This window comes from Cardiocondyla obscurior, linkage group LG01 (assembly GCF_019399895.1).
Source record: "Cardiocondyla obscurior isolate alpha-2009 linkage group LG01, Cobs3.1, whole genome shotgun sequence".
Classification (NCBI taxonomy): domain Eukaryota; kingdom Metazoa; phylum Arthropoda; class Insecta; order Hymenoptera; family Formicidae; genus Cardiocondyla; species Cardiocondyla obscurior.
The window spans coordinates 2335238-2360531 of record NC_091864.1 but is presented as its reverse complement, the minus strand read 5'-3'; the positions used below and the strand labels follow the sequence as shown (position 1 = coordinate 2360531).

Sequence of the window (25294 nt, the reverse complement as noted above, 5' to 3'; positions counted from 1 at the left end):
TTGCGATAGATAGATAAATTAATTATTATGACCGAAGATTTCATGCAACATTATAAAAATAACTCTGCGAAAGATTATATATTTATTATAAAGTAATGTTTAACATAATTTTGAGTGTATATTTTTAGATAAATGCATATTACAATATTTTAATCAGAAAATATGCATGTTTTTAATATAATATTTAATTTTTATCAAAGAATTTTTATCAATTTAGTAATATAATCATTTTTATATTATTATTTTTTCCGTTCTCTAAGATTTTTCTTAAATTTAGTTTCAAACAGATATTTCCATCGCGTACCATCTGGATAACGCCAACGCGCAATGCATTTGTCTTTAAGTTTAGTTGAAAATCCAGGACGACTAGGCAATACATAAAAAGCATTTCTAATTAATATAGGATCTTCGAAGTATCCGTGCTGATGACTGGCAAATTCCATCACACCACTATCCGATTGATTTAAGCAAATAGAATACCACATTTGTAAATGTTGCATCATCTCGCATAAGCCTATTCCACCACCGTGACCCCATACCGGTACTATAAGTTGAAAAAGTGGCGATTAGTTTAACAAAATTCATCTTTACAAAAATATACTCTCTAAATTATTAAGGTCCAACAAATATTAATACATGCAAACTTACTATTATATTTTTTTGCCATAAAGTATACAGCTAACGTTTCGTTAACTCCGCCAAGCCTCCCAACATTAATATTCCAGAAATCGACTCCGTCATATTTCAAGAATTGCTTGAACATGACGCGATTTGCACACATTTCACCGGAGGAAACTGATACGGGGTGCTTCAGTTTTGCTAATGCTTTTAATACTTCAGAGTGTCCTAAGACATCGTCGGAAGACGTCGGATCTTCTATGCAGGCAGGCTGAGTATGATCAATACCTTTCACAGCCGCTACCGCTTGTTCTCTTTCCCAGAACTGATTCGCGTCCACCATTAATACCATTTTGCCTATCATTTTACGTATCAATTCACATCTTTGATTGCTTTTCGGGATTGTACGGCCCATGCAAGTCTTGAACTTCGTAAACTCTAGCTTCATGAACTTTTTACAGACAGTTCTGATCTGTTGATTGCCGAAATGCCACGATCCAACATCAGCCGTATACGCCGGAAATCCAGTGACAGTTAGATCTTGCTCCCAATTCTTTTTATTCGGTTCGTTTCTCCTAAGCATTTGTATCGCCTCCTCCTCGGTCACCACGTCTCTACTGCGTGTGTGAAAAATACCAAACGATATTAAACTTAATGTAACAAGCCGAAAGCGTAGCTACCTGCTCAAGATTTCAGCTCACATATATCTGAAGTCCACCGTGGATACGAGCTGCTCGGGTGTCATGTCTGTGAGCAGTTTCCACAAGGGTTTATTCTCGATACGCGCCCACAGATCCCACAATGCGTTAACGATAGCCGCCGTGGCTAGGTGTACAACACCGTTCTCCGGTCCCAGCTGAAATTACATTCATGAGTCACGACACTTTAATTAAAGTAATTAGTAGTCGCGCATTACTCGTTTACCCATCGTAATTCCGGGTCGGTCGTTAATTGTCTCCAAAATGACGCGAAATTTGAGTAGATCTCCTCGGTCTTCCGTTTCACCACGTGTTTAAGCATGAGCTCGCATGTACGCACCACTAGAACATTTTATTGCCAATAATGAAAGACGAAAGAGAAAGGGAGAGAGTGCGTGGTATTGTTAATATGTACGCACCAAGTTCATTTCCTTTTCCCAGGGTAGCTGCGATACCGTATCCTTTATACTTCGTGTTGGTGTGGAGTATCACGTACGTGCAGGAATGATCAACACAGTTATGCTGTTGCAAAAAAAAATAACGTTAATAATGTTAAACATATATGTTTAAATAATTCGAGGGTAGAAGATTAATTTTTACGCACGCGAGGAAAGATTGTTTTATTCGAACGTCAATTTAAAGTAAACAAAATAGAATTTTTATCGCGAAAAAGGAGCAATAATTTAAGAAAAATTTGATTTGATCTAACGCAGCTTTAGAAATTAATTAAATTATAATAATCAAAACTAATTTTTTTTCTCTTTTTTTTTTTAAGGATATACTAACGTACCATCGAATCGCCTCCAATACGCCACATTGTTGTCGGAAATCTTACATCGTGTACTGTCATATTAACGATTTTTGCGTTAATCATTTTGCCGTATCGAGCAACAACGCGAAAAACTTGCGAAGCCGACGGTAACTTGCTTTTGACTAATAATATTATATGTGGCTTTGAAAAGTGTTTCTGTCTCTCAGGACGTACACATACTTCATAATGTCACTTTTTTTTTTCTTTTCCTATGTCACGTAGGGCAAACGTAACATGTATACATATGTTTACACGCAGTAAGAACACTAAGAAAAATATAAAAAAAAAGAGCAGATTAACATATATTATATTTAATTTATATTATAGTTAATATTAAAAACTAATCCACATAGTTTTCTTTATTGTAAAATAATTCGAAATTATTTCTTTAACGTCTAATATTAATTATAATTAAAAAAAAAATTTGTTTATTTACGTGGACAGCTGCGTGGACAGCAACTATATAGATATCTCGATCTTGCAATACCATATTTTCCAATTAATTTGATATTTTCTTTTCTGCATAGCGTGCATTTTTTTTTCACTTGTTATTTAACTGTCGATTCTTTGCTTGAGCTCTTGCAAGAGATGCAATGTCATCTGGAATAGAAATATATATATATGTATCAATGTTTCATAACCTCCCTGCACGCGCTCGACGTATGCAGTATGCATACACGTATGTATAGTGTCTAGGCTGGACAGTCCAGCTGTGTTCAGTGTCAAACGAAACTAGCTTCATTTATTTTTCGACTTGCAGGATAACCCGTCATTGGACGTTATCGAGTTAAATATCGTCGAAATTAATGAAATTTCAATGGCGCAGCAGCTAGCCAATTGTGTCTTCTGTAAAATTATTAGGAACGAAGAACCTGGCGAAATTATTTACGAGGTATGTACATACATTGACCATTGTTAACCTTAATTAGATCTTTAACAAATGAGGTGTATATAAAATACAAAATATCATATATATTTAAATTATAAATGTGCAAGTGCATGTTATATGTATTATGTAGCAAATATCTTTTTTTGTTTTTTTTTGTTTAATGAAAGAAGAGGAAGAATATTTTGGAGCATAATGTTAATTAGACCAAGTTTTAAAAAGTGTATTTTTGTTCTCAGGACGAGGATGTTACTTGTATTAAGGATATAAATCCAGTGTCCACACATCATTACTTGATATTACCAAATAAACATATACGTAATGCAAAAACACTTCAACTTGAGGATTCTGAACTTTGTATGTATTATTTTTATTAATGTATTCAAATTGAATTTTATTATATAATAATTTCAATTTGTACTAATTATTTATTTTACATTTTAGTTGATAAAATTGTTGCTACAGTGAACATTATTTCTGAAAAGATGAATCTTAATCCTGCATCTACAAGAACAGGATTTCATTGGCCACCTTTTAATACTGTCGATCATTTACATTTACATGTTATTTCGCCAGTAGAGGACATGAATGGTATAAGAAAAATGATGTTCTGTCCCAATACGTTTTGGTTTGTGAGCGTAAGTATAAAAATTACTAAATTTATTATATATTAAAGAAAGATAAATTCTATATTATCTTTCACTAAAATTTTTTTTATTCTTACAGACAGATTATGTAAAATCTCGCCTGGCAAATTGTAAATCGTAAACTATTAATATAAATTTATTTATTATTTGCTTCCTGGGAGTGCAATGGTAATCATCAGTAAGGTATTTTATTTGGTTATAGGTTTAAAAATATTTATTACAAGTTATAATAAAAATACGTTGATTAATAATTTTTTTAATTATAATATTAGTTTTATTTTTATATGAATATAAAATGTATTTTATTTAATATTATACCTATTGTGATATTTACTACATTTGTTATAAAATTTATTATATTTGTAAAAGATGTACATATTCCGTTTAAAAAAAAATTGTTTTTTATAAAAAAAATGATAGATGTAACTTAAAAAGAAATTTAATCACTTTTTTCTTCAGAATCTTGAGATGATACTTCTTCTTCAGTAATTTTATTTTTCCAATAATTGCCATCTGGATAGGAATATTCTAAGATGCTTTCTTCTTTAAGTTTAGTCGAATATCCAGGATTCATAGGAGGCATGTAAGCAGCACGCTTAATGCAAACGGGATCCTCGAAATGCTCGTGCTGTTGGTCCACGAATTCTATAATACGATTCTCAATAGTCTGACTTAAACAGATGTAGTCCCACATTTGGAGGTGCTGAACCATCTCGCACAAACCTACTCCGCCAGCATGTGGACAAACTGGTACTATAAGTAAATAACAATTTTTCCATTTTATGTAATTTTTCTTTAAACTTATTAACTATTAGTGGTTCGTCAGAAATCCAATATTCATTAGAATATTGAATTTTATTAATAACAAAAAAATTATATCTGCAGACTAAAATTAATCAACTTACCGTTAGCTACAAATGACATTAAATATACGCTCAGAATCTCGTTAATACCGCCGATTCTCGCTGAATCTACTTGGCAATAGTTCATTGCGTTATATCTCAAAAATTGTTTAAACATAATGCGATTTGCGCACATCTCGCCGGTGGCCACTCCAATATTATACGGCTTTAATTGTTTTAATATCTCGGCATGTCCGAAGACGTCGTCAGGAGATGTCGGTTCCTCTATCCAAGTGGGCTTGAATTTTGCCAACTCTTTCATCCACTCGACTGCCTCATTGACTTCCCACACCTGATTTGCGTCTAACATCAATTTGTTCTTGTAGCCTATCACCTCGCGTATCACCTCGCACCTTCTAATGTCCTCCTGCAAATTCTTCCCCACTTTAATTTTAAATGACGTATAACCGAGGCTTAAAAACTTGTGGCAAAGTTCCTTGACTTTTTCTTCGCTGTAGCCCAGCCATCCGACCTGAGTGGTGTACGCGGGATATCCCTCCCTGAGCAATTCTCTTTCTCGTTGTGCTTTATTATTCACTCTATCCTCAAGTATTTTTCTTGCAGTATGCTCGTTCACTGTGTCTCGACTGCAGGCAAAATGCATAAATGTGAATGTAATTCCGCGCTTTGATTTAACAAAACAAAAGAAAAATTAGTCTTACATGTATCTGAAGTCTATAAGAGAAACAAGTTGCTCAGGCGTCATGTCCGAAAGGAGCTTCCAAACAGGCTTTCCTTCTATACGTCCCCACATGTCCCACAGCGCATTTAGAATAGCTGCCGCAGCTAGATGTACCACGCCTTTTTCCGGGCCAACCTGAATTATTTAAATTATAATCGTCATACTTTCGCTTACTATTATTCCACGTAATATCGCGTATTACCCATCGCAATTGCGAGTCGCTCGTTAAACGTCTCCAAAGATACGCAAAATCCTTGTAAATCCATTCTAGTCTTCGAAACAACACGATCCTGCTTAGAGACTTGCATGCCAGTGCAACTAAAAAATATTATTAAATTAGCGTTTATCTAAAGTATTAATAATATATGTATATATTAATATATAAAGTACCAATTTCAGTTCCTCTTCCCAGGGTAAATGTAAGACCATATCCCACCACATTCTTGTTTGTTTTAATTGTTACATACACACAGGAGTAATCAGGATCGGTGTGCTATTATTATAGATAACAATATTAAATATAATTGTAATTTTATATTTAAAAAAAAGCTATGAATATAAGTTAATATTAATTTGTTTATGAATATTCGTCAATTCGTTAAAATAACGTTATCAGCGAACGTGTTGTCATGTAAATTATCTAATAATTTTTATAAATTTATACCATTGCATCGCTTCCATCCTGATTAAGCGATGTTGGGAATCTTATGTCCTTGATGTCGACACCGATGATTTTGGCATTAGCCACTTTTTTAAATCGTTGCGAGTGCTCTTCAAACGGCGGCATCGTGAAATTGACTGAGCAATAATCTCGTTACGTCCTAAAATTATAAACACATCGTTTATTCCTTATCATCTTACGTAAATATTTGCGTCACGAACTCTACCGTGTCGCGCGATATGAACATATATCAACATGCAATATCGGCGCAAAGATAGTTAAGAAATTAATTTTCAAGAGATCTCTTCTGCGTATACATTAACTGGTGCAAATAATACTATATTCAACCGTGTAACATTAACTTTAAAAAAAAATCGACGTTGACACAAGTATTAATTCTTCCTCCACGAAAATGAAAACGTGCCGCGTGTTTTTCGCTTTTTGTAACGTTATATATTTTTCTATTACTTCGGAAACTTTATTCAACGTACGTTTAACGACAGCATCGTCTTAGCTGAGAAGAGAAACAAGTAGGATCAAATGTACGATAAACTGTATTAATTCAAATTGTACCTTTTTCGTTTTTCTTATTTTTTTTTGCTTTAACCTCTTGAGTAGAATCACTTGATCGAAAAGTCAGGAGACGCTTTTCTTTGCACCCGACTTATCGTCGATTCGTATGTACTACAAGCTCCAGTGGCAACTCGTAGCGGATTTCGATGGAACTTCGGAAAATTCAGTTTCTCTACTTGCGCACGTGCGAATGTCGTTATTGTTCGTTTCGTTGATGTAAATAAAATATTAAAAAATGAATTCAAATGCGACATCACCGAGTCCATTCGAAATTATAGTAGGGACTTATGAGCAATATCTGCTTGGTTACAAAGTGCAAAATATCGTAAATGTAAGTACAGTTCGGCCATGTACAGGTTAAGTTTTTATAGTAGAAGTACAATTCAACGTAGAAATATATTTAAAAAAATTGTTAAATAAAAATTGTTTTCTTTCTATCTTTAGGAGTATAAAATAGAAAAAAGTTTTGCAACACACAGTCATGTCGCAAGCATACGCACCGTCGCCAGTAATGAATATCACTTGGCTTCAGCTGGAGCTGATGAAACTGTATGTCTGTACGACATGCGTTACAGACGAGAATCTGGCAAACTAGTACATCATAAAGGTGTGCAGATAAACGCACTCTATATTTGAATGCACTTAAATATGTATCATAATTGTGGATAAACTTTAAATACAATTTGTTCATTTTTTTTTTTTTTACAGATACTGTCAGTTGCCTTGCATTTTCACCAGAAGGCTCTCATCTATTCTCATGTAGTAACGATGGAAGTATAACTGTAGTTCGTTGTGGCAATTGGCAAATAGAGAAAATATGGCCAGTTGCACACAAAGGTATGGGTGTTAACACTCTGGCTATTCATCCTACAGGAAAGTTAGCATTATCCACTGGCGAAGATGGAGTGCTTAGAACATGGAACTTGATCAAAGGCAGACAGGCTTATGCTACTAATTTGGTACCGAAACTTAAATCTAATGCCAAATGGATCACTATTATTAAGTGGAGTCCGAATGGCGAGAAATATCTGTTAGCCGTTAATGAAAATATCTACATTTATTCTGTAGAAACGGCTGGAATAGATAGGGAACTTACATTTAACTCGAAGGTTATTTGCGTTGAATTTTTAAAAGATAATTTAATCGCGGTTGGTTTCGAGAACGGAGAAATAAAGTTTTGTGATCTCAAAACCTCTTTGCATACAATAAATATGAAAGCGCACGATATGAGAGTTAAATGTATCGCGCACATGAACGATCTGTTGGTTAGCGCCTCCAGTTCGGGAGAGATTAAACTTTGGAAATACAACAAGCGTAGTTTAAATATTTTACAAACCGTTAATTGTGGTGCTAGAATTACTTGTCTGTCTTTGGCACAAACTTATAAAGATTTAATGCAACAGAAGGAAAATACATCGGAGAAAGAAAAAAAAATAAAAACGACGAAACTTAGATTAAAGCAGGAAGTAATTATTGAAGATGAAGAGGATTTAGATGTTAGTAATCCTAGAAAAAAGACACAAAAAAAGAAACAGGGAAAGAAAAGAGCTATTGAAGACGTTGAAGATAATGTCGAGCCTACAAGAAAAAAAGTTTTAAAAGTAAACGAAATTGTTATTTCAAAAAAGAAGAGAGATAGATCGTTACAGATGGAAAATATTAATAAACCTACAAAAAAGAAAAAACTTTTAAAAAAGATTAAAACAACTTTGTATAACAAAAAACGGAAAGAGAATAGTGCTGCATCACAAATTACTTCGCCAGCAAAGAAAATTAAAAAGTTGAATAAAGTTGAAGAGCTACCGCTTTCTCATAAGAAACATAAAATAAAATTACCAATGGAAGATATCAAAGACGTTTTGCCTAAAAAAATTAAAAAAATAAGTATGGGAAAAGGGACAATACTAAGAAAGAAAAAGAAGAAAATAATAGGATAAATTTAAATTCAAGAATGGATAGGAGTCTCTTTAAAAAAAAAGTTTTTTTTTCCATCTGTGTGATATTTACATAATAAATCTAAAAGTAAGAATAGAGCGCTTAAGTGCTTTATAAATTACTCACTAGTTCCTATAATTATAAATCAGTCTATTTACAATTTCTTAGACTTATCACTGCATCAACGCCTTCTGTCACTAGAGATTAGACTTGAATGAGATAACAGTTTTTAGGCATCGTTACATTTTATACCGCTCGAAATAATGCGATAGAGGTTTACCACAAAATACACTTATGTGGCGGGTTCATTGGACTACCGAGAGGACACTTCCAGGCTTTTGCGAAGTCCGCATTGTTCGAGAGCGTGCCGATAACTCGAAAATGATTTGGTGCGTGGACACCTTCAATCACTTTGGACTTCAACGCTCCGTTCGTATAATTACCACACCAGACCTTAAAAAACATTAACGTTCGTGACTTTATTTTGTAAAGTTTTACACAAGAAAGAATTAGAAAATTTTAATTTGTTTGAGAAGAGAATAAAAAAGATAATTTTAAAATAACTTCGAAACTGTAAATCTTATAAATGTATAAAATTGTTGTAGTATGTTTAAATAACGTCTGATTAAAATATTTTTTTCTCTCTATTTTTAACTTGATGCAATAATAATGCAATTTGATCCGTCTATTAAATAAATCCGTTTAGTATTAACAAATAAAATATTTTTTTTTTTAATCAAAACTGATCTGTATACGATCTTTTACCAGGCGCTAAAAATTTCATAATTTATTGAATAAAAATTACATTTTATTTTCATAAAGTTGTGAAAAATGGAAACTTGTTTTACCTGTGCAAAACCTAAGAAAAACATTTGCTCGTTGCTGTATTTGACGAGACCAGGCAGAGCTTGCTGGTACTGATTGCGTGTGATCAATCTCTGGTATGCCCTGTAAGCTTCCCTGATGCCACCGTTGTCAGCAATATTTTCACCCTGAGTATTGACACCGTTCACCTGAAAATCAAAAGGTAAGTGGAATTAATTGAACACGCAATTAAAGAGCACCTTGGCACGGTTTTTTCTTGATACTTTCAACGAACAAAATGAACACGTTGTCACTGCGCGAAGCTCACCGTGAAATTATCACCCAGCTCCGGTAAATGATAACTGCTGTACTGTTCGATCATACATTGCACTTTCTCATGATAGTGTCGCAACGTCTCGTCGCTCCACCATTGCCGTAGATTGCCATTTTCGTCGTACCGGCGACCTGACACAAAAAAAATCATATAATTTTATATATTATTGACGATATGCGGATATTGTATTATGCTAAAGAAGTAAACGCGGACGAATAACTGTTTTAACAATATTATGTAACATACTAATTACACACCTTGATCATCAAAACCGTGTGTAAGCTCGTGGCCCATAATCGCTCCCATAGCACCGTAATTGATGGATCTGTAATGCGCAGTGTTAGAACTTAGTAATTTACAACAATGCATTACGTATAGAAGTTATGTCCTTTTCGTAAAATCATATTTTTGCATTTTTATTCAGATAACACTTTAATAAGTAAACGGTAGCTAATACATCATAAAAAATTAATTAATTGTCGGCCATAGAATTTTAATTAATTTTTGTACAGTTGATTAGATGTAAAAAATATCTGCAAAATGTATACGTACTCTAGTCCATTGCCATAAAAGGGAGGATGCAGAATGCCAGCTGGAAAAGCTAAAATTACATGTTCTCTTTAAATTCTGAACAGTTAAATGAAATTGAAATTGTAAATCGATAAACTACATATTAAAAAAATTTACTTCTCTTAATTTCAAAATTAGCATTAAATTACTTACTGACTGAGTTTAATATCGCGCTGTAAAATGCGTTCACTGTTGTGCCCGTCGATATCCATCTGCCCCTGTCGGGTTTCTCGCGCAAATTATTTAAATTCTTTTTCATTGCCACGTCGGTTAACTTCAAAAAGGTTTTAAACAGCTTTCCTTCAATCACCTCCACCTAACAAATTACAAATTAGAATTTGTAACTGTACGCAAATATTTTATTTAAGGTGAACTTACCCCTTCGTAAAATTTATCTAATTTTTCCGGATTCATGACCCACTCAGGAAATCCTACGAAAGGCCTCATCGCATGCAATTTTCTATGAGCTCGAGCTCTCGTGCCGGCATCCATCCAGTCTAATTCCGTGACCATTTCGTTAAACGCTGCCCTAATGTCCAGTAGCATTTCCAACGCCTGACAACAATAATCGACAGTAATAAATCATGGATCATGTTACATTTTCTCCTTAATTTAAAATACTGAATAACGAGTGAAGCTCTAATTCAGAGGTACTTCATTATTAAAATAATGATATTAATATTTTTGATTTATTATTATTTCAATGTGCTGATTCTTTTTTTCCTACAATATTTTAAAGGTAATTAATCATCGCACGTGTGCAATCGCAAACCTTTTCTCGTGCTTGCTCATTAAAGTATTTCTGTGCATAAACGTAGCTCATCGCCATTCCGAAATTTGCGTTAACGTTCCCTGCACATCCTTTCCAGCGCGGCATCTTCTCTTTCAAGCCGTAGATCTTCTGCGAAAACTGGAAACCGAGATCGCGGAACTTCTGCAGCGTCAGAGGGGCAACGGTCGAGTATACGCTCCACCAGACGTATCGCACTGAAAAATCGGCTATGCATTAACGATAATTATTTATCACCGCGCCTTATTTATCGACGCGTAATCGTCTTAACACGACAAAACAATCACGGACTTATTTCTATGGATATAGTGCGGTTCCGATAGCTTCTGACCCCTCCTCATCATCAAATGTTTTATCTATCATGGATTATCGACACTTCCAAGTAAAATTTCTTCGGTTACTACAAAGATGACTTGTCGCTTCTATTAATTTACTACTAATTGCAATTATTTTATTGGACCAAGATTAATTAAAATCGTTTGAGAGTTATTTGAATATGCGAGCGCAAAAAGAACGCTTTATGCAGTTTCCCCTCTCTATTTTTTCCTTTTAATGAATGCAAGTGGAAAAGCAACGATGCAGGCCGATCAAGCACGTAGCGCGCACCAAGTAACAATTGACAATGTTCGCTTTGATGAGGGTACGAAATTGGACGTACCTATCGTGGCAGGCGGAGTGATGGACAGAAGCAGCGGCAATTTCTGCAAATACTGCAGGTCCACGACGATAACTCGATCCATAGCCGGATTAATCGTAATGTTGGTATCCTCGAACACGGCTTCCAAGTACGTCGTCCAATTCCACTGAAACAGCGTTTTACGCGTTTAATCACTCATACATTGAGAGCGTTCCCGTTTCTAGGAGCTTCAATTAGAGATAATAAAATAATTGCAATAACACTTTAATTTCGTCAATATACTTAATAGTAATTTAGTATGTTTTTAAATACTATTTCGAAACTTGGCTTCCGCCTACCTTAATTAGAATTTTAAAATTATGTGTTTCCAAATACTTCTTCGCTAAAATGTAAATGTCGCGGATGTCACATTTCATGCTGATTTAACCGGCCGTTTACCTTGTACGGTGCAGATAAAGATTCTTAATGAGATAAACAGAAATGTAGATATTACCTGTTGTGCCTGTAAATCGGTGAGTTGTTGCAGATCATTAATCGTCACCTCGTGTAGGAGATGATCGGGACTGCGTCGTTCCTCGTGCGTCGCCATAATCTGGACGGATAAAAAAAAAATATTAAACGTATTCCTGAAAGAGATTATCCTCACGTTTGAAGTTAAGTAATCGGAGACAAGATTTGTTGGACTGTTCGATCAATCGCAAAATATTTTTACTAATATCTGTATCAAGCAATTGCATTAAAAAATAATACGTAAAATATTACTTGGCATAAATAAAAAAATAAAATTACAGTTAGACGATCTTACCTTGGCGAGTTTCGTGGAGAATTCTATGATCTCATTAGCATAATTTGTACTCATATTACCAGCCCCTGCCAGTTCGACCATTGATTTTACGTACTTCTTATACTCCATTAATTCCGACTCAAATCGCTGCGGTTCCAATAAGTAACGCTCGCTAAATCCGGGAGATATTTGTTCCAACTAAAAGAATTTTATTTCCTGCATTATTTTACGAGCAAATTCATACAAAAGAATTCTTGATGGAAAATCATTATTTCACACGAGATCAATAATGATAATAATAAATATCAAGTTAAAATTACTTAATCCTGAGCAATTTCTTTCAAATTTTTTTTCTATTAAAATATGCGGTGTTTTATACGCATTCTTACCAGCATTCGATTCCTCGTGGTATCTTTAATGTCTTCGTTGATGTAAAAATTGACAAAAATACTCAAGCCCAGTGATCGCAGGCTCGTACCGACTATTTTCGCTATGTCAAGAGACGGTATTTTATCCTGCATCGGCGGGTCTTTCGGCAAATCCATTTTATTGAGTAACTCGGAGATGGGTCCCAGTCCCATTGCTTCGACAGTCGCTGCAATTATCCATAACTTAACATACATTCTATCGTCAAGGCTGCAAATAAACGTTTTACAACCCGATTTTAATTGCACATAGCGCGACTCCTATATTTACATTTTCTTCGGAAAGACTTAATGCGATCGTTGTTTCTATTTAAATCATTTGCACGCTTGGATTTCCCGATTTACGATCGTAGTCGTCATTTGAAGTCAAGAGATCCGGCTACTTCTCCGCGATAATAAAGTAATCAATTTATCTTATTACGTTATTACTGATTACGTTATTGGCACAATAATAATACGTCGCAATGCGAGCGACAATGTATTGTTAGGTAAGTTTATAATCTTTCAAATTTATGCTTATGTAAATAACGTTACGCGCATGCTATTTTTGCATGAAAAAAATGACAATTAATGAATAATTTATCGTCGAAGCAGGTAAATTATCAGAGTTAACGATAGAGAATCTTGATAGCAAATTGGTTCGCGTGGAAATAATTATGTTCCTCTTCTATAGCATCATGAAACTCCTTGCAACTTAATATAACTTTTCAATTTAAGATTAATTTATAACCGTGCAGCGCCAGTTTATCTATTTTAAACTATTTTAAAAACCTACAATTTAATTATATTTATTTCACAAACTTGCTGAATTCTTTAATTAAAAAATTAGTAAATTAATGATAACGTAACTAAAAATTGTCTCTAAAAATTTCTTGAATTTCTTTTCAAAATACTACAAGCTGATTTTCAGTTCTTGAGACTTACTGACGTCCATGCAGGTTCTGTAAAGAGCTCTCGCTAGCTTCACTGGCTTAGAATCGGTTTCCTTATCCGGCTCCTCGAGTAAAATCCTTAAATTGTTCAGCAATTCCTCTCTGAGGAAACTCAGCTGATCCCAGAAAGTCTGACTTTGGGGGATTGGATTCTTGTTGATCCAGCCACCGCAGGCGAAGTTATAAAAGTCCTGGCAAGGATCCATGGATCTATTCATCGCGCCCATTACTCGCGCCGCTATAAAGATAAAAATACACTTATCCTGAGGCATTTCAGCGTAGTTAAACAAAAATTAATTGTCTTAAAAATTAACAATTTTTTTTATATTACAGAATATAACTTAAGAGATACCTGTTTCAATGCATTCCTCACTCTGGCACATCTCCTTGTACTTTTCGGTGCGAAAAACCGCCAGCTGCAAAGTCAGTGCTACAATAAGAGCGATAATGGTCACCGCTAACAATCCAACGACTATTACCAGTCGCATCTCTTTTCCGCTCGATTTCTTCTCATCTCGCTGATTGTAGTCCCTGTCCAAAAAAGAAAAAAAATTCCCGATAAAGTAAATAAAAAGTAATGCAAAGTGAGAGAAGCAAGATGTAAGAAAATCGAAAGTAAGAAATAAGAAAATGTTACCGACTCTTTCTTACAAAACAAAGGAAATACTTATTACCACGAGATGTCCGAGTTTCCTTTCGCGTACTCCACCGTATCTCTGTCATTTTCTTCCGGGTCGTTCACCTTCAAACGAAAAATAATGATATATATTTCACAATAATTGCCTGTTGTCTATTTCGTTATTCTATTTTATTCAGTCGATACTAACGAGCGTGCCTGTCGAAGAATATGCCAATCGTTGTAGCATTATATTTAACTCCGAAATAACAATTATTACTGCATTGCATGAGAAATTATTTACTTTAATCTGACAAAGAAGCAATATCTCGTGACTTGACTTCTGCGCTTCATAAAATGCGAAAATATAAGGGATCAAAGTGCAACTAAAACAGATGCATCTCATGTAACATAATCAGGGACCTTGAAGCGACTCTACCAAAGCGATTCACTGAGAACGATCGGCTCGATTTTCCTGAATAGCAGTTTAATAAAAAAAAAATGAAAAAAATAAAAATAAAAATAGATAGGAATGTATCTTTATTAAGCCATTAAAATAGTTCCAATAAATTGATTTCATTTCGATAAAAGTCGTTGAATTATTTTTATGACAAAGTAGAAAAGAGGTCCGAGGTCTTATTAATCTCGTGCAAATGTATTTTCCGCCTGTTTTCCGAAGAAGTGAAATAAACAATGGGCTTATAAATAGAATCTAGATCTTCGCGAACGACGTGCAGCCAAACGATTTAATAGTTCTCGTGCGCCTCGACGTTGAATTCCGCATCTGGGCTTTACGTAAACTCGCGTTCACTTTTCATTTATTTTTCGCGTCATTAGCGTGAATAGCGGCAATGTCGACAGTTTCGGGTTTAATGGAACGAGGATCTCGTCCGCGGACGCGCGACAGGATATTGGGTACGAGGAGAATAATGACTGAAGTAATCCCGCCGATTCTGGGGCAAGGTGAGTGTATCGATCATACGGTTTTAACACCGCAACAGATGATACCGCGCCGATTTAAACCACGGTGCTAGGCCGTTCTTTCGCGTAATTATGACGCGCGTGAAACAGGTCGGAAAGAACGATCTCATAGAACGCATTGTCTATCCCATACGAGAATTCTATTGGATCGAGGAGATACTTTGTATCATCACCTCGCAATCCGAAGTATGTAAAATAAAATCGACCAGTTATTTTGAAATTTAACAATTCCCGATAGTCCCTAAAGTATTTATAACATAGTTATTTTTGTAATAATTAAGAATAATTTTAATTAATATTTATAACGCAGTAGAAAAAAAAAAGGAAAATGTAATTAATCTCAAGTTCAAATTTTATCGTTTATTTTAAGATTATTTTGTAATGTTAATCGAAATGAAAAATTTCGATGAGACACTCGGATGCAAATAATGATTCAAAGACAACCTAATTCCCAAGTCACTCCGCTTCACCAAGTTCGATTAATATTAATTACGACTAAGTAAATGTTCTTTGTGTGCTCCATCTCGGATCTTTATTTGCCACATGCGTGCTCAAGAAAGCCTGAGACTGACCCATATCGGAATCAACTATCTCAACTTTTTATTTCATTAATTTCAGTTAACAGTACTTTAGCCCGAGTCTAGCTATAGTAATTTTTCTTTTTTTTCTGTCTCTTTCTTTTAATTTCCATTAACAAATAAGTGTTTTTAACGCGTCTCCTTTCGCCCAGCATTATTTTATTGATCCTTTCACCACCGACGATTTCAATGATTTCCTTTTTTTTTTCTAGCCTTGTAATTAAAGCGCCGTCTAACTTTAATATATTTGCAAACAAAGCACATGGTTTTGACATTATATTACTATGTTAATAAAATTTATACAATTTGGGAAAGACTTGAAATAAATTTTACATTAATCATTCATTAATATTTTTGTAATGATGTAACCGAGTTCTTTTTTTTTCTAGATTACAATTACAAATCAAGTAAAAGATTTAAACAAACATTGCTGAAATAAGCCTTAAACCCTCAAAGATTTACAAACCATGTTTGTGTTTAGTCGAGAAACGAGAATTCGATTTTTTGCGTGTGTCGGAGCTATGTCGGCGCGAGTCTGACAACGTTCCCATTATGTGCTGTGTTTCAACCTATCGGAATCGCCAGACTTCGCACGAGAAAAGTCAGCACCCTCTTTTTCTCGTCTTCTCCCTCTTTCTCTCATCTGTCTATCAAATAAACCATACGCATTATCGTATATTTGCTTTATTCTAGTTCTCTTCTCCGTTCGAATAAACAGTCCGATGTCTTACGATACCATAGGCACCATGAGTCCAAGTTAATTCTGGCCATACTCTTTGTTTATTTCTTTTCTTCTTCTTCTCTTTAATCTTTCCAATTTTAAGTGGTAAAATCTGCCATTCGCGCATTTAACAGTTTATTAATATCGCCGATAAATCGCGACTGCTATAATACTTTATTATTAATTACCATAAAAAAAAGGAAAGAAAAAATTATATCATAAATCTAAAATAAAAATTAATCAAAACTTATAAGAACGTATCTTGCCGATGAAACAAAAAATTATGATAATATGATCTCGTGTGATAAAGTCTTGTCGCTTCCTAACCGCGTGTCCTTGCGGGCCAGTAATTGTCATCCGAACGACGTCGCTTCCGATACAATTGTCATCCTTGCGCGACGTAAGATTTCCAAGTTTAACATCCAAGTCGAAAGACGTATGCAGCTTCGATCTAGCGATGCGTTTGACATTGAGTTTCGCGACGGATCGATGGAATCGTAATTGGCTTCGATGATCGGGGAAGTGTTCATCAAACTAGCTCACGTTCCCGGCGTTAATTGCAATAATTTAATATTTCACTTCCCGTTCTCCTAAGATGCGGATCCGGCAACGGTTTCGTCGCTGCGACATGAATACCGCGAAGCGAAGATAATGAAAGTCGCCAAGTATTATTTCTCTATTAGATTACGCTAAAGTCCGCGCGGTGTCCCTCGCCTTTGTCTCGCGAGATATCGCATGTAATTAATTCGTTATGTACGTTAATAGATTCCTCCTCACGACTTACGACGAAGCGACAAACAATCGAGACATGCATAATTCTATTTACTTCAGCCGCGACTCAAGGAAGCAAAGAATCGCGAGCGCGAGACAACATAATCACGTACGCGAAAGAAAAATATTCGAGTATTCTTCCACTCCATGTACGCAAAATTAAAAGAAAAAAAATAATTAAACGCGTTAGCGATGAAAGATACGACGATAATTAATTTCTAGTTCCATTGGCTTTGTTAAAACCTCCTGGTTTGACTCATATGAGCAGTTTCTTTAATTGGAAATATTAAAGACGTAATTAATTTATCGGCATACTTTTCTTTAATGATTATACAGCCTGATCATTAATTCCAGCTGCGAAACAACATGAGTAAGCTCCAAACACCGCGTGCATATCGTGACGAAATACCGTACAGTATTTGTTTTGTCGTCGATATTTTTTCTATTCGTCACGTCCAAGACGAAGAGTCTGAGGCGTTATCAGAGGCATTGACTCCGATCATCGTCCAGCACGTGAGTGTCTTTATCATTCAATCTGTATACTCCTCTGCTGCACGTTTCTGCCGTATCACGATGAAATCGGAATATTAAAAAATACCTGCTAGCATTTTAAACAAAGATATAAATATACTAAATTAACATATATTTATATATGGTAACGCTCGAGAAAGCGCGTTAATTATGCGTGATCGTTGCGCAGGTCGCCTTTGAAAATGATTAAAGTCCAATTGTTCTAATTAAGCGATACGCGTGTCTTTATTTATGTAGAGAGACAGAGAGAGAAAGAGAGAGGCATACGTTTAAAGTCCCGTTTAAGATCGAAATAATGCTAGTGCAACCGGGACAAATATGCACAGAGAACATACACAAGCCTCGTGCAACGCGTATCCTGCTGCTTGACAAGTGAAGCGCCTGAATACGCCATTGAGAAGATCCTATTTCAGCGACACGAACGTGTGGGGCGGTTGGTAAGTGCCGAGCTATTGATGCTTGAAACCCATTATCGTCCTGTTAGTTGATAATACAATTACGGTAGCGAAGGTGGTCAGTGACTTCTAGCGTCAGCGTGATCCCCGGGACCTCGGCGGGCTACGACGTTCGCCCTACGGTTCTCCGTCCGGCTTGCCGCGAAACGAGCTCTACGAAATTATTCCCGCGCTGCGGATCTCGTTCACGGACATCGGGCGAACGATCTGCTCAGAAACGCGAGACGATGAGCGAGGAAAAAGTTCGGCTTTCTGGAAATTCTCTTTACTTTCGCAAAATCTCAGTTTCACGGATCCCTGACCCCGAGCGGATCTCTAATTGCACGTCTAATTACAACGTCAACGTTCCAACTTTCGTGGATTCTGCGTTAATGGCTGGTTAATGGATTCGTCACTTCGTGGCTCTGGCCAGATTACCCCGTAGCCAACGACGGTCTAGAAAAAGCCGGAATAAAAAAAAAAGGAATAAACGATAATCCGCTCGCCTACATCGATTACCCTAAGCGACATAATATTGAACGTTTCTGACGCTGTGATTGAGACACGAGGCGTAATCGCCGCTTAACGAGCTTCCGGGGAAGGGCTCGTGGAATGAATTCACTCCGAGTGCTCTTCTTGCCATTGACTTAAATTTCTCAAACGAATCTCAATCCCGTCGGTCACCCGCTCGTGGATACCCGCACGCTCCACTTCTTCCGCTTTTTTTTTCTTTTTCTTTTTCCTTTTTCTTCTCCGTTCAAAGGAACAATCGCCGCTGTAATGATCTCGTCGGAATACTACAAACTAATCTGCGGCGTAGATAACAAAAAATTAGACGCGATTAGATGAGATAAACGATGATTGATGAAAATAGAGTGTAAACGACTGTTCTACGTAGGAAAAAAGAATTGATAATATTCATGCTACTAGTCGAATGGTTGAAAAAGCTAAAAAGCATCGGAGCTAAAGTGATTCAGCACCAATTTTCGTAAATATATTTTTTCTTTGCCTGCGTCATTTCCAGGTAGAGAAATTGTCGGATTAAAAAAACAAAGAAAAAAATCCGCGGCCGTGTCGCAACGGAGGATAATAGATAATCGCCGTAAATGGCGTCGCTTTATCTGCCTCGAGCACGAATAAAATGTGATTTTCGATGTTAGCAACTGGTCTTATTTTAATTATCCTTCACCAGCACGCGATTGACCTCTTTTTCCCTCTGGTAAGAAAACCAGAATTGGCTGCTGCAATGTTCGACTGCACTTGCGATTTCTAACGAAGTATAATCGAACACGGCAGTTTACTTTTTCCTCTTAATTGGATTTAATCGAGAGAAAAAAAAAAAAAAAGAAAAAGAAAAAATGGATTGATCGATTGCGGATCGAAAATGCATGATCGGCGCAAAAATGAAATTTGTTTAATACGTAACGACGAAGGCCTACAGTTTCTAATATTCGAAATGACAATCGATCGAATAATGAACGGCGAGTAAAAACAAATTCTCGTGACAATTTTCATCTTCGCGACAGCATCTCGTCGCAGCTTCTATTGACATTAAAATCTCTGCGTAAAAACAGATCGTAACTATTCGCGCGGAATAGTTTGCCCCACCTTTGCACGTCGCACATGCAGTGATAAGGCAACGGATGCGTAAATACCTTATGTTTTATGCAGAGAATCGGTACACGTGACGTTAAGAAAAAAAAACAGACCCGCGCGAATGCCGATAGCGAAGCGAGACGAAGGAAGGATTCCGACAACAGAAAAGGAAACTGTTAACAGGTGGAACGAGGCGCCGTACTTGCGAATCAATCAATTCTATAAGTATCATTTAACGCGTCGAATTTCTTTTTTTTTCTCTTTTTTTTTTTATGGCAAGTTTTTCTTTTCAAGCCCGCGAGTCAAGTTCTCGGCCCCGTTATTCCCCGACAGAAACGGCTCCCGAAGGCAGATTCGACGATAAAGCAAGATGCGATCCTTCGGCGTACATTCATCAATTAGAATTTAATTTAAATAAATCACACTTCCAATTGCACGCCGGCTTCCTCTGACGCGAGACGAATGTGAAACGAGAACCATTATACAAACATGTAGGATTTGCATGAAATTTCAAGTACAGCCGTTTGCCGATTCGGAGACGATTTTATCTCCCGGCCGCCGCTTTGCTGCGTTCTCTGCCGCCGATTTGCGTCTTTGGCACATGACCCGAATAATTATTTCATCGAGCGAAATTCGTCGAGCAGCACTGACTTATCGCATATAAATAATTCAAGAATATAAATAAACTCCTGTTAAAAAAAAAAATAAAAAAATAAAAAATGCTTTTCTTTAATAAGCGCGGAACACAATAGGTTCTTATCAGCGCTCTCATAATCACAAGATTGCGCGAGTGGTCGCGTATCTGCGAGAAAAAATATAATTCGCGGACTTTACGTTCCCGCACGAGGAAAAGCCAACAAATTGACCAGGGAACAGTCGACTGAATTTTAATGGGAACTTGACGAGACGAGCACAATAGCTCGCTCGCCTCAGGCTTATCCGCGTCCCTATCGGCACGCTTGTCCCCTTCAGTGCTATTTGAACAAGGAAGCATATCTCTCTTACCTTATATCTCATCCTCGCGTCTCCTTCGCCGTCCCGTCCTTCCCAATCCTCTACCTTCCCGTCCTTCGGTCCTCTTGGCCGTGTCTGCAAAAGAACGAGATAAGTTATTATCATTATTTAAAAAAATGTCTCATCCGTCGCGAATGCAACGGTGAATCACCTGCTTTGCATTGAATGACAGAACGCGAGCGCTCTTTTTTTTTTTTCTCTCCTTTCCTTTCTCCGAGCATCGCGATTTCTTTGTCATCGCTCGCCCGCGATTTGTCCTCCGGGGAGACAACGACGTCGCGGGAATAAGATACAATGTCGTCTGTCTGTCTGCTAAGACAAACTGTCTCTTTTTCTCTCTCTCCATCTTTCGCCTGAACCTTATTTGGTTTTTCATTCACCGACCATCACTGAGCGAGCACGACAAAATGGGATATGAAATGTTCAAACTTTAGCTTGACGAAGACGAGCCCGTAAGTCTCACGGCGCGGTAAACTTCGAGAGTTCGAAAAAAGAAATGGATGAGCGCGCGCGCCGAGACTTTTACCGGATGCAAGGACTTTGGTAGCGCGGATATGCCCGCTTCTATAATGATCTACCTTTCTGGGACCGGCATGGTACATTAACCGGTTAACGAATCGCGCCGCGCGCGATGTGGCTCAATTGTCTCTCAAAACGCTTTCGTTTCCACGAGAGCGGACACGCGCGAGCGATTCACCATCCTGCGCGGCTGAAATCTCGTTATCGCGCCGCGTAAATTCCTCGCGCCGGAGAAGATCGGTGCTGGGAGCGAACTCAGGTTTTCTGGAAGCCTCGATTCGATCTGCGCTCGAGGGTATTTTACAAGGGCGGTTCTCGCATTACGCTGCGACGTCGGAGAGCGAAGGAATCTCCGGCAAATTAGGCCGCGCGGAAAAGTACACGTACCGCCTAATCGAGCGGCGATTCACTCCCTTTTGTGCCGCGAAATGGCATCGTGAAATCGCGAGATCATTATTAAATCAGATGCATCTTGCCGGATCGATGAAAGCGTGCAGCGAGCAACCAGCTCTCGCTCAAGATCGACACTGCAGAGACGCACGTATACGAGCTCTACATTGCTGTTACGTTCATGAATGCAGTAGGAAAACTTGACGCTCAGCAGGAAAGAAAAACCAGAGAATATTTACGCGACCCGATCCTCCTTCCACCTACGATTAAAAACAAAAAAAACATTTTCTTTTTAATCGGAGAAAAGTCCACAATTTAATAAATCTAAAACAGATACGTGAAAAGTTATTCTTATACTTATCACAAGCTGCACGCTTTTATATACCCGTTATTTTTACAACGATACGCCGCGCTTCATTCTCTCGCGTTTCGAGTGATCTTAATGATCCTTTTACGACGCGGTTAATTCCAGATTCGTCGAATCGCGTTTACATAATTATCGTCTACAATACGCGATTCGCTCGTGCGTCCTTGACGACTTGTAATATCGTGAGTCGTCCTGCCTACCGTTTAGAGATCCGACCCTGCCTTGGTTTACGCGATGCTTTCGATTTCGCGTCTACTAATCGTATCTGCCGCCACGCATCTCGCGTGCAAGAATCGCAAGTTGCCGTTGCACTCATCTTCGATCATTTAACGCGGCCCGCGTCTCAAGATACAATACTCAAGTGGATGACTACAGATACAGTTTATTTCTTGCGCAACGGAATGTCCACAGCTGCGGATATCGTGCCTAGATGCGAAATAAAACATTGATTTAACATAAAAATGTTATACTAGTTTAATTGATAATTTATTCATCTAAGATTAAAAAAAAAAGAGATTACGTTCGCTAAGACGTATATTTTATCGCGAGAGATCGTATAAACCCAAAATTTAACTTCTTTAAAGCGATACGATACACTGAGCTTTCCTGGAGCTCAGCCAGAAGTAATTTACCGCCGAAGAGACACTTTTAACAAAAGCACACGCTATTAATCTCGCACCGCAAGACCTCTTCAATTACATTTTTCTCAAATTTTTTATATAGCCTGGACTAAGATAAATTGATTTAGTATATTTTGTGGTAAGGAGCTTTTTGTTAATAAAATAATTATCTAAGAAACAATAAAAATAAAAAAAAATAAAAATATTCTACCTCTTTTTCTCAAGAAAAGGGAATTTTAATTAATGTCGTAACAAATTCTAAGAATTTAAGGAAATTAGGAACTACTTTTATTATGAGCGGTTTCGTCGGAACGTTACTTTGAATGAACGTGAGCTGAAAAAGAATAATCGCGAGGTAAGCATACAAAACTCTGCGGTCTACAGTGTCAGACATGGCTTAAAAAATTCATCTTAGGTATTCTTTGTTAAGAGAAATGCTTTCACTTTCAATAACTAATAATTTCACTGTGCATTCTACTCTAATATAAATTCCAGCGAATATTTTTGAATATACAATTTTGTTTTAACGTGCAAAGCTTTAATAAGGATATGGCAACAAAAGAAAAAGCTTATTGACACGTTAAAAGAATAATTAATTCTTGAAAAATTACGATAATTAATTTCTATTTAAGTGTAAGCTCAAACATGCTTCGTGCGTCTGTCCTCCCAGAAACACGTCATATTGTGATAGTATCTTAAAGAATTTTTCAAAGTATGCGTCATATCACGATCGTATGGCTAAACTGTGCCACTATCAATACGTAGTTTAATGCTATGAAAGATTAGAGAAGTTCACGTCTTATAAAACCTTCGACCTCAGCGAAATATCTGTGTCGCGTGAGTGTGAAAATGTTTACGGTATCACGTTGGTCGAAAAATTTGACATCTCGCGTAATAAGCTTGCATAATGATATTTACAAAGAAAGTTACTAAGAATGTAGAAAATATATAGTCTCGCCTTTGAGGCAAAAAATATTTTTTAACATATCTTTCTATCTTGTGAAAAATGTTTACCAAAAATAAATTAAAAGATTAGGTCATCAAAAAATTGTTTTTAAAATTAATTACAATAATTTTAAAAATAATTAAACGTAATATAAAATTTAGTACATAAATTTAGTGACTTTAATATCTTATTATTTTTTTTTTAGAAAGAACAATGTTAAAAAAAATTTACAAGTATCTTTATATCTCGCGTGAAAGATGAATGCTTACCTATTCGCAATTTTCCTCGATGAAGATTCTCATAAGCGCATATTAGAACGTTGTTCTATGTGTCATTCAGATTTTTCTCGAGTGGAAGCAAACTCGACACGAAAAATCAACCAAAAACGTGGTTTTTTTTTCTCTCAACTCGTGGATTTTGTTTTCCTCTTGTGATGTCGTAGGCGCTTCACGTCATCGCTTCCAGAGAGTTTCGCAATTTTTCCTTCTCTTTCTTCGAGGTTCTTTCTTTTCTACTTTTCGGTAAACGCGTGTTCCATGTGCCGACCACGATGGAGGAGGACACGACTCGAGGACCGCTAGTAAACTAAACTGAAGTTTCGGCTTGTGGAGGAGCGACTCTAATCTTCGAATCCCCCACTATTTCCGCGCCACGATGTTCCGTCAGGAGCGGATTGAACCGTGCGATGTGCGGCTTAACGAGTCCGCGCAGATCGTCACCTGTAACTATATTTATTTTTAAAAAACTGCATTGCGCAACCATTGAAACACGCTCAAAGTCGAATTAGCTATTTTTATTCATACCACGTTACTCGCGCAATATATTTTAGTACATTCATTTAATTATAGAAGTGTTTGTACGATTATATTAAATACTTTACCTTAATTCCTGATTACTTTTCTTCTTTTTAAATCGTAAAATAAATTTTACTGAAAATGTATTCTAATAATCCAAAATGGCATAAGTCTCATAATCTACAAGATCCTTTCAAACAACATCTGGGTTTGAGGCGAGACCATTTCTTGATGGGACGACTTCTGAAAACTAGGCACCCAACAGCGGCGTTATCGTCGTCGCCGATCCTGACCGATCGACGCCGTAGATCCTCGCGCTTCCTCGGCGGCATGTTTTAAAAGACGTGGATTTTACTGTCCGTCAGCATTTGCCGCAAGGCTTCGAAGGCGGGAGGTGTACAGCGCGCCGTGCCCCAAGCACGGCGCCACTCCTCTCTTCCTGCGGACGCGCAACGAATAGTAATTGGCCCCGGCTTACTCCCGCGGATTAGATTGCAATTTATCTTGGCCTCTTTGACCCGATCATATGTTCCCCTCGGCCTCGCGAGCGCGTGGGTCGCGTCGGGCTAGCACGCGTATCCTACTACTATGCCTCAAGTCGCGTGGACGCTTGCGGCGCACCGAAAGTAAAGATACCCGCGAAGCCCGTGGCTATAAAAAGGGTTGAAGTCCATTAAAAGGCGACGCACAATCGTGAATATCTGTTAAGCCAAAGAAGATGTCCCAT

The 25294-nt window shown here is 36.9% G+C and overlaps 5 protein-coding genes across 6 annotated transcripts; 2 read left to right on the top strand and 3 right to left on the bottom strand.

The window, feature by feature from the left end:
• Window positions 1–63: 63 nt before the first annotated feature.
• LOC139107090 (mitochondrial enolase superfamily member 1-like) lies at window positions 64–2242 on the bottom strand. The gene is made up of 6 exons (XM_070664414.1): window positions 2107–2242; window positions 1736–1838; window positions 1543–1658; window positions 1320–1474; window positions 649–1235; window positions 64–544 (listed from the first exon to the last, which is right to left on the bottom strand). Exons 1-6 carry the CDS (start codon window positions 2188–2190, stop codon window positions 240–242), a joined length of 1350 nt encoding a protein of 449 aa, XP_070520515.1. The 5' UTR covers window positions 2191–2242; the 3' UTR covers window positions 64–239.
• LOC139108388 (adenosine 5'-monophosphoramidase HINT3) lies at window positions 2095–4121 on the top strand. 2 transcript variants are annotated; one of them, XM_070666751.1, is made up of 5 exons: window positions 2095–2234; window positions 2888–3019; window positions 3253–3370; window positions 3458–3651; window positions 3740–4121. In XM_070666751.1, the coding sequence occupies exons 2-5, from the start codon at window positions 2945–2947 to the stop codon at window positions 3779–3781; spliced, it is 429 nt and encodes a 142-aa protein (XP_070522852.1). In that variant the 5' UTR covers window positions 2095–2234; window positions 2888–2944; the 3' UTR covers window positions 3782–4121. The 2 variants fall into 2 exon arrangements, with proteins under 2 accessions (XP_070522852.1, XP_070522765.1); XM_070666664.1 differs by lacking the exon at window positions 2095–2234 and adding an exon at window positions 2721–2806.
• Window positions 3897–6585, bottom strand: LOC139107028 (mitochondrial enolase superfamily member 1-like). Its single transcript, XM_070664281.1, has 7 exons — window positions 6479–6585; window positions 5909–6065; window positions 5635–5737; window positions 5447–5562; window positions 5225–5379; window positions 4566–5149; window positions 3897–4413 (listed from the first exon to the last, which is right to left on the bottom strand). The coding sequence occupies exons 2-7, from the start codon at window positions 6029–6031 to the stop codon at window positions 4100–4102; spliced, it is 1395 nt and encodes a 464-aa protein (XP_070520382.1). The 5' UTR covers window positions 6032–6065; window positions 6479–6585; the 3' UTR covers window positions 3897–4099.
• Window positions 6493–9234, top strand: LOC139106745 (p21-activated protein kinase-interacting protein 1-like). Its single transcript, XM_070663731.1, has 3 exons — window positions 6493–6809; window positions 6923–7085; window positions 7187–9234. Exons 1-3 carry the CDS (start codon window positions 6714–6716, stop codon window positions 8413–8415), a joined length of 1488 nt encoding a protein of 495 aa, XP_070519832.1. The 5' UTR covers window positions 6493–6713; the 3' UTR covers window positions 8416–9234.
• LOC139104827 (endothelin-converting enzyme 1) lies at window positions 8441–24966 on the bottom strand. The gene is made up of 18 exons (XM_070660577.1): window positions 24654–24966; window positions 24043–24498; window positions 20923–21006; window positions 14364–14431; window positions 14042–14220; window positions 13682–13927; window positions 12722–12927; window positions 12354–12530; window positions 12042–12140; window positions 11570–11714; window positions 10894–11108; window positions 10500–10676; window positions 10275–10437; window positions 10104–10152; window positions 9809–9876; window positions 9546–9682; window positions 9262–9426; window positions 8441–8866 (listed from the first exon to the last, which is right to left on the bottom strand). The coding sequence occupies exons 3-18, from the start codon at window positions 20932–20934 to the stop codon at window positions 8690–8692; spliced, it is 2283 nt and encodes a 760-aa protein (XP_070516678.1). The 5' UTR covers window positions 20935–21006; window positions 24043–24498; window positions 24654–24966; the 3' UTR covers window positions 8441–8689.
• Window positions 24967–25294: the final 328 nt, after the last annotated feature.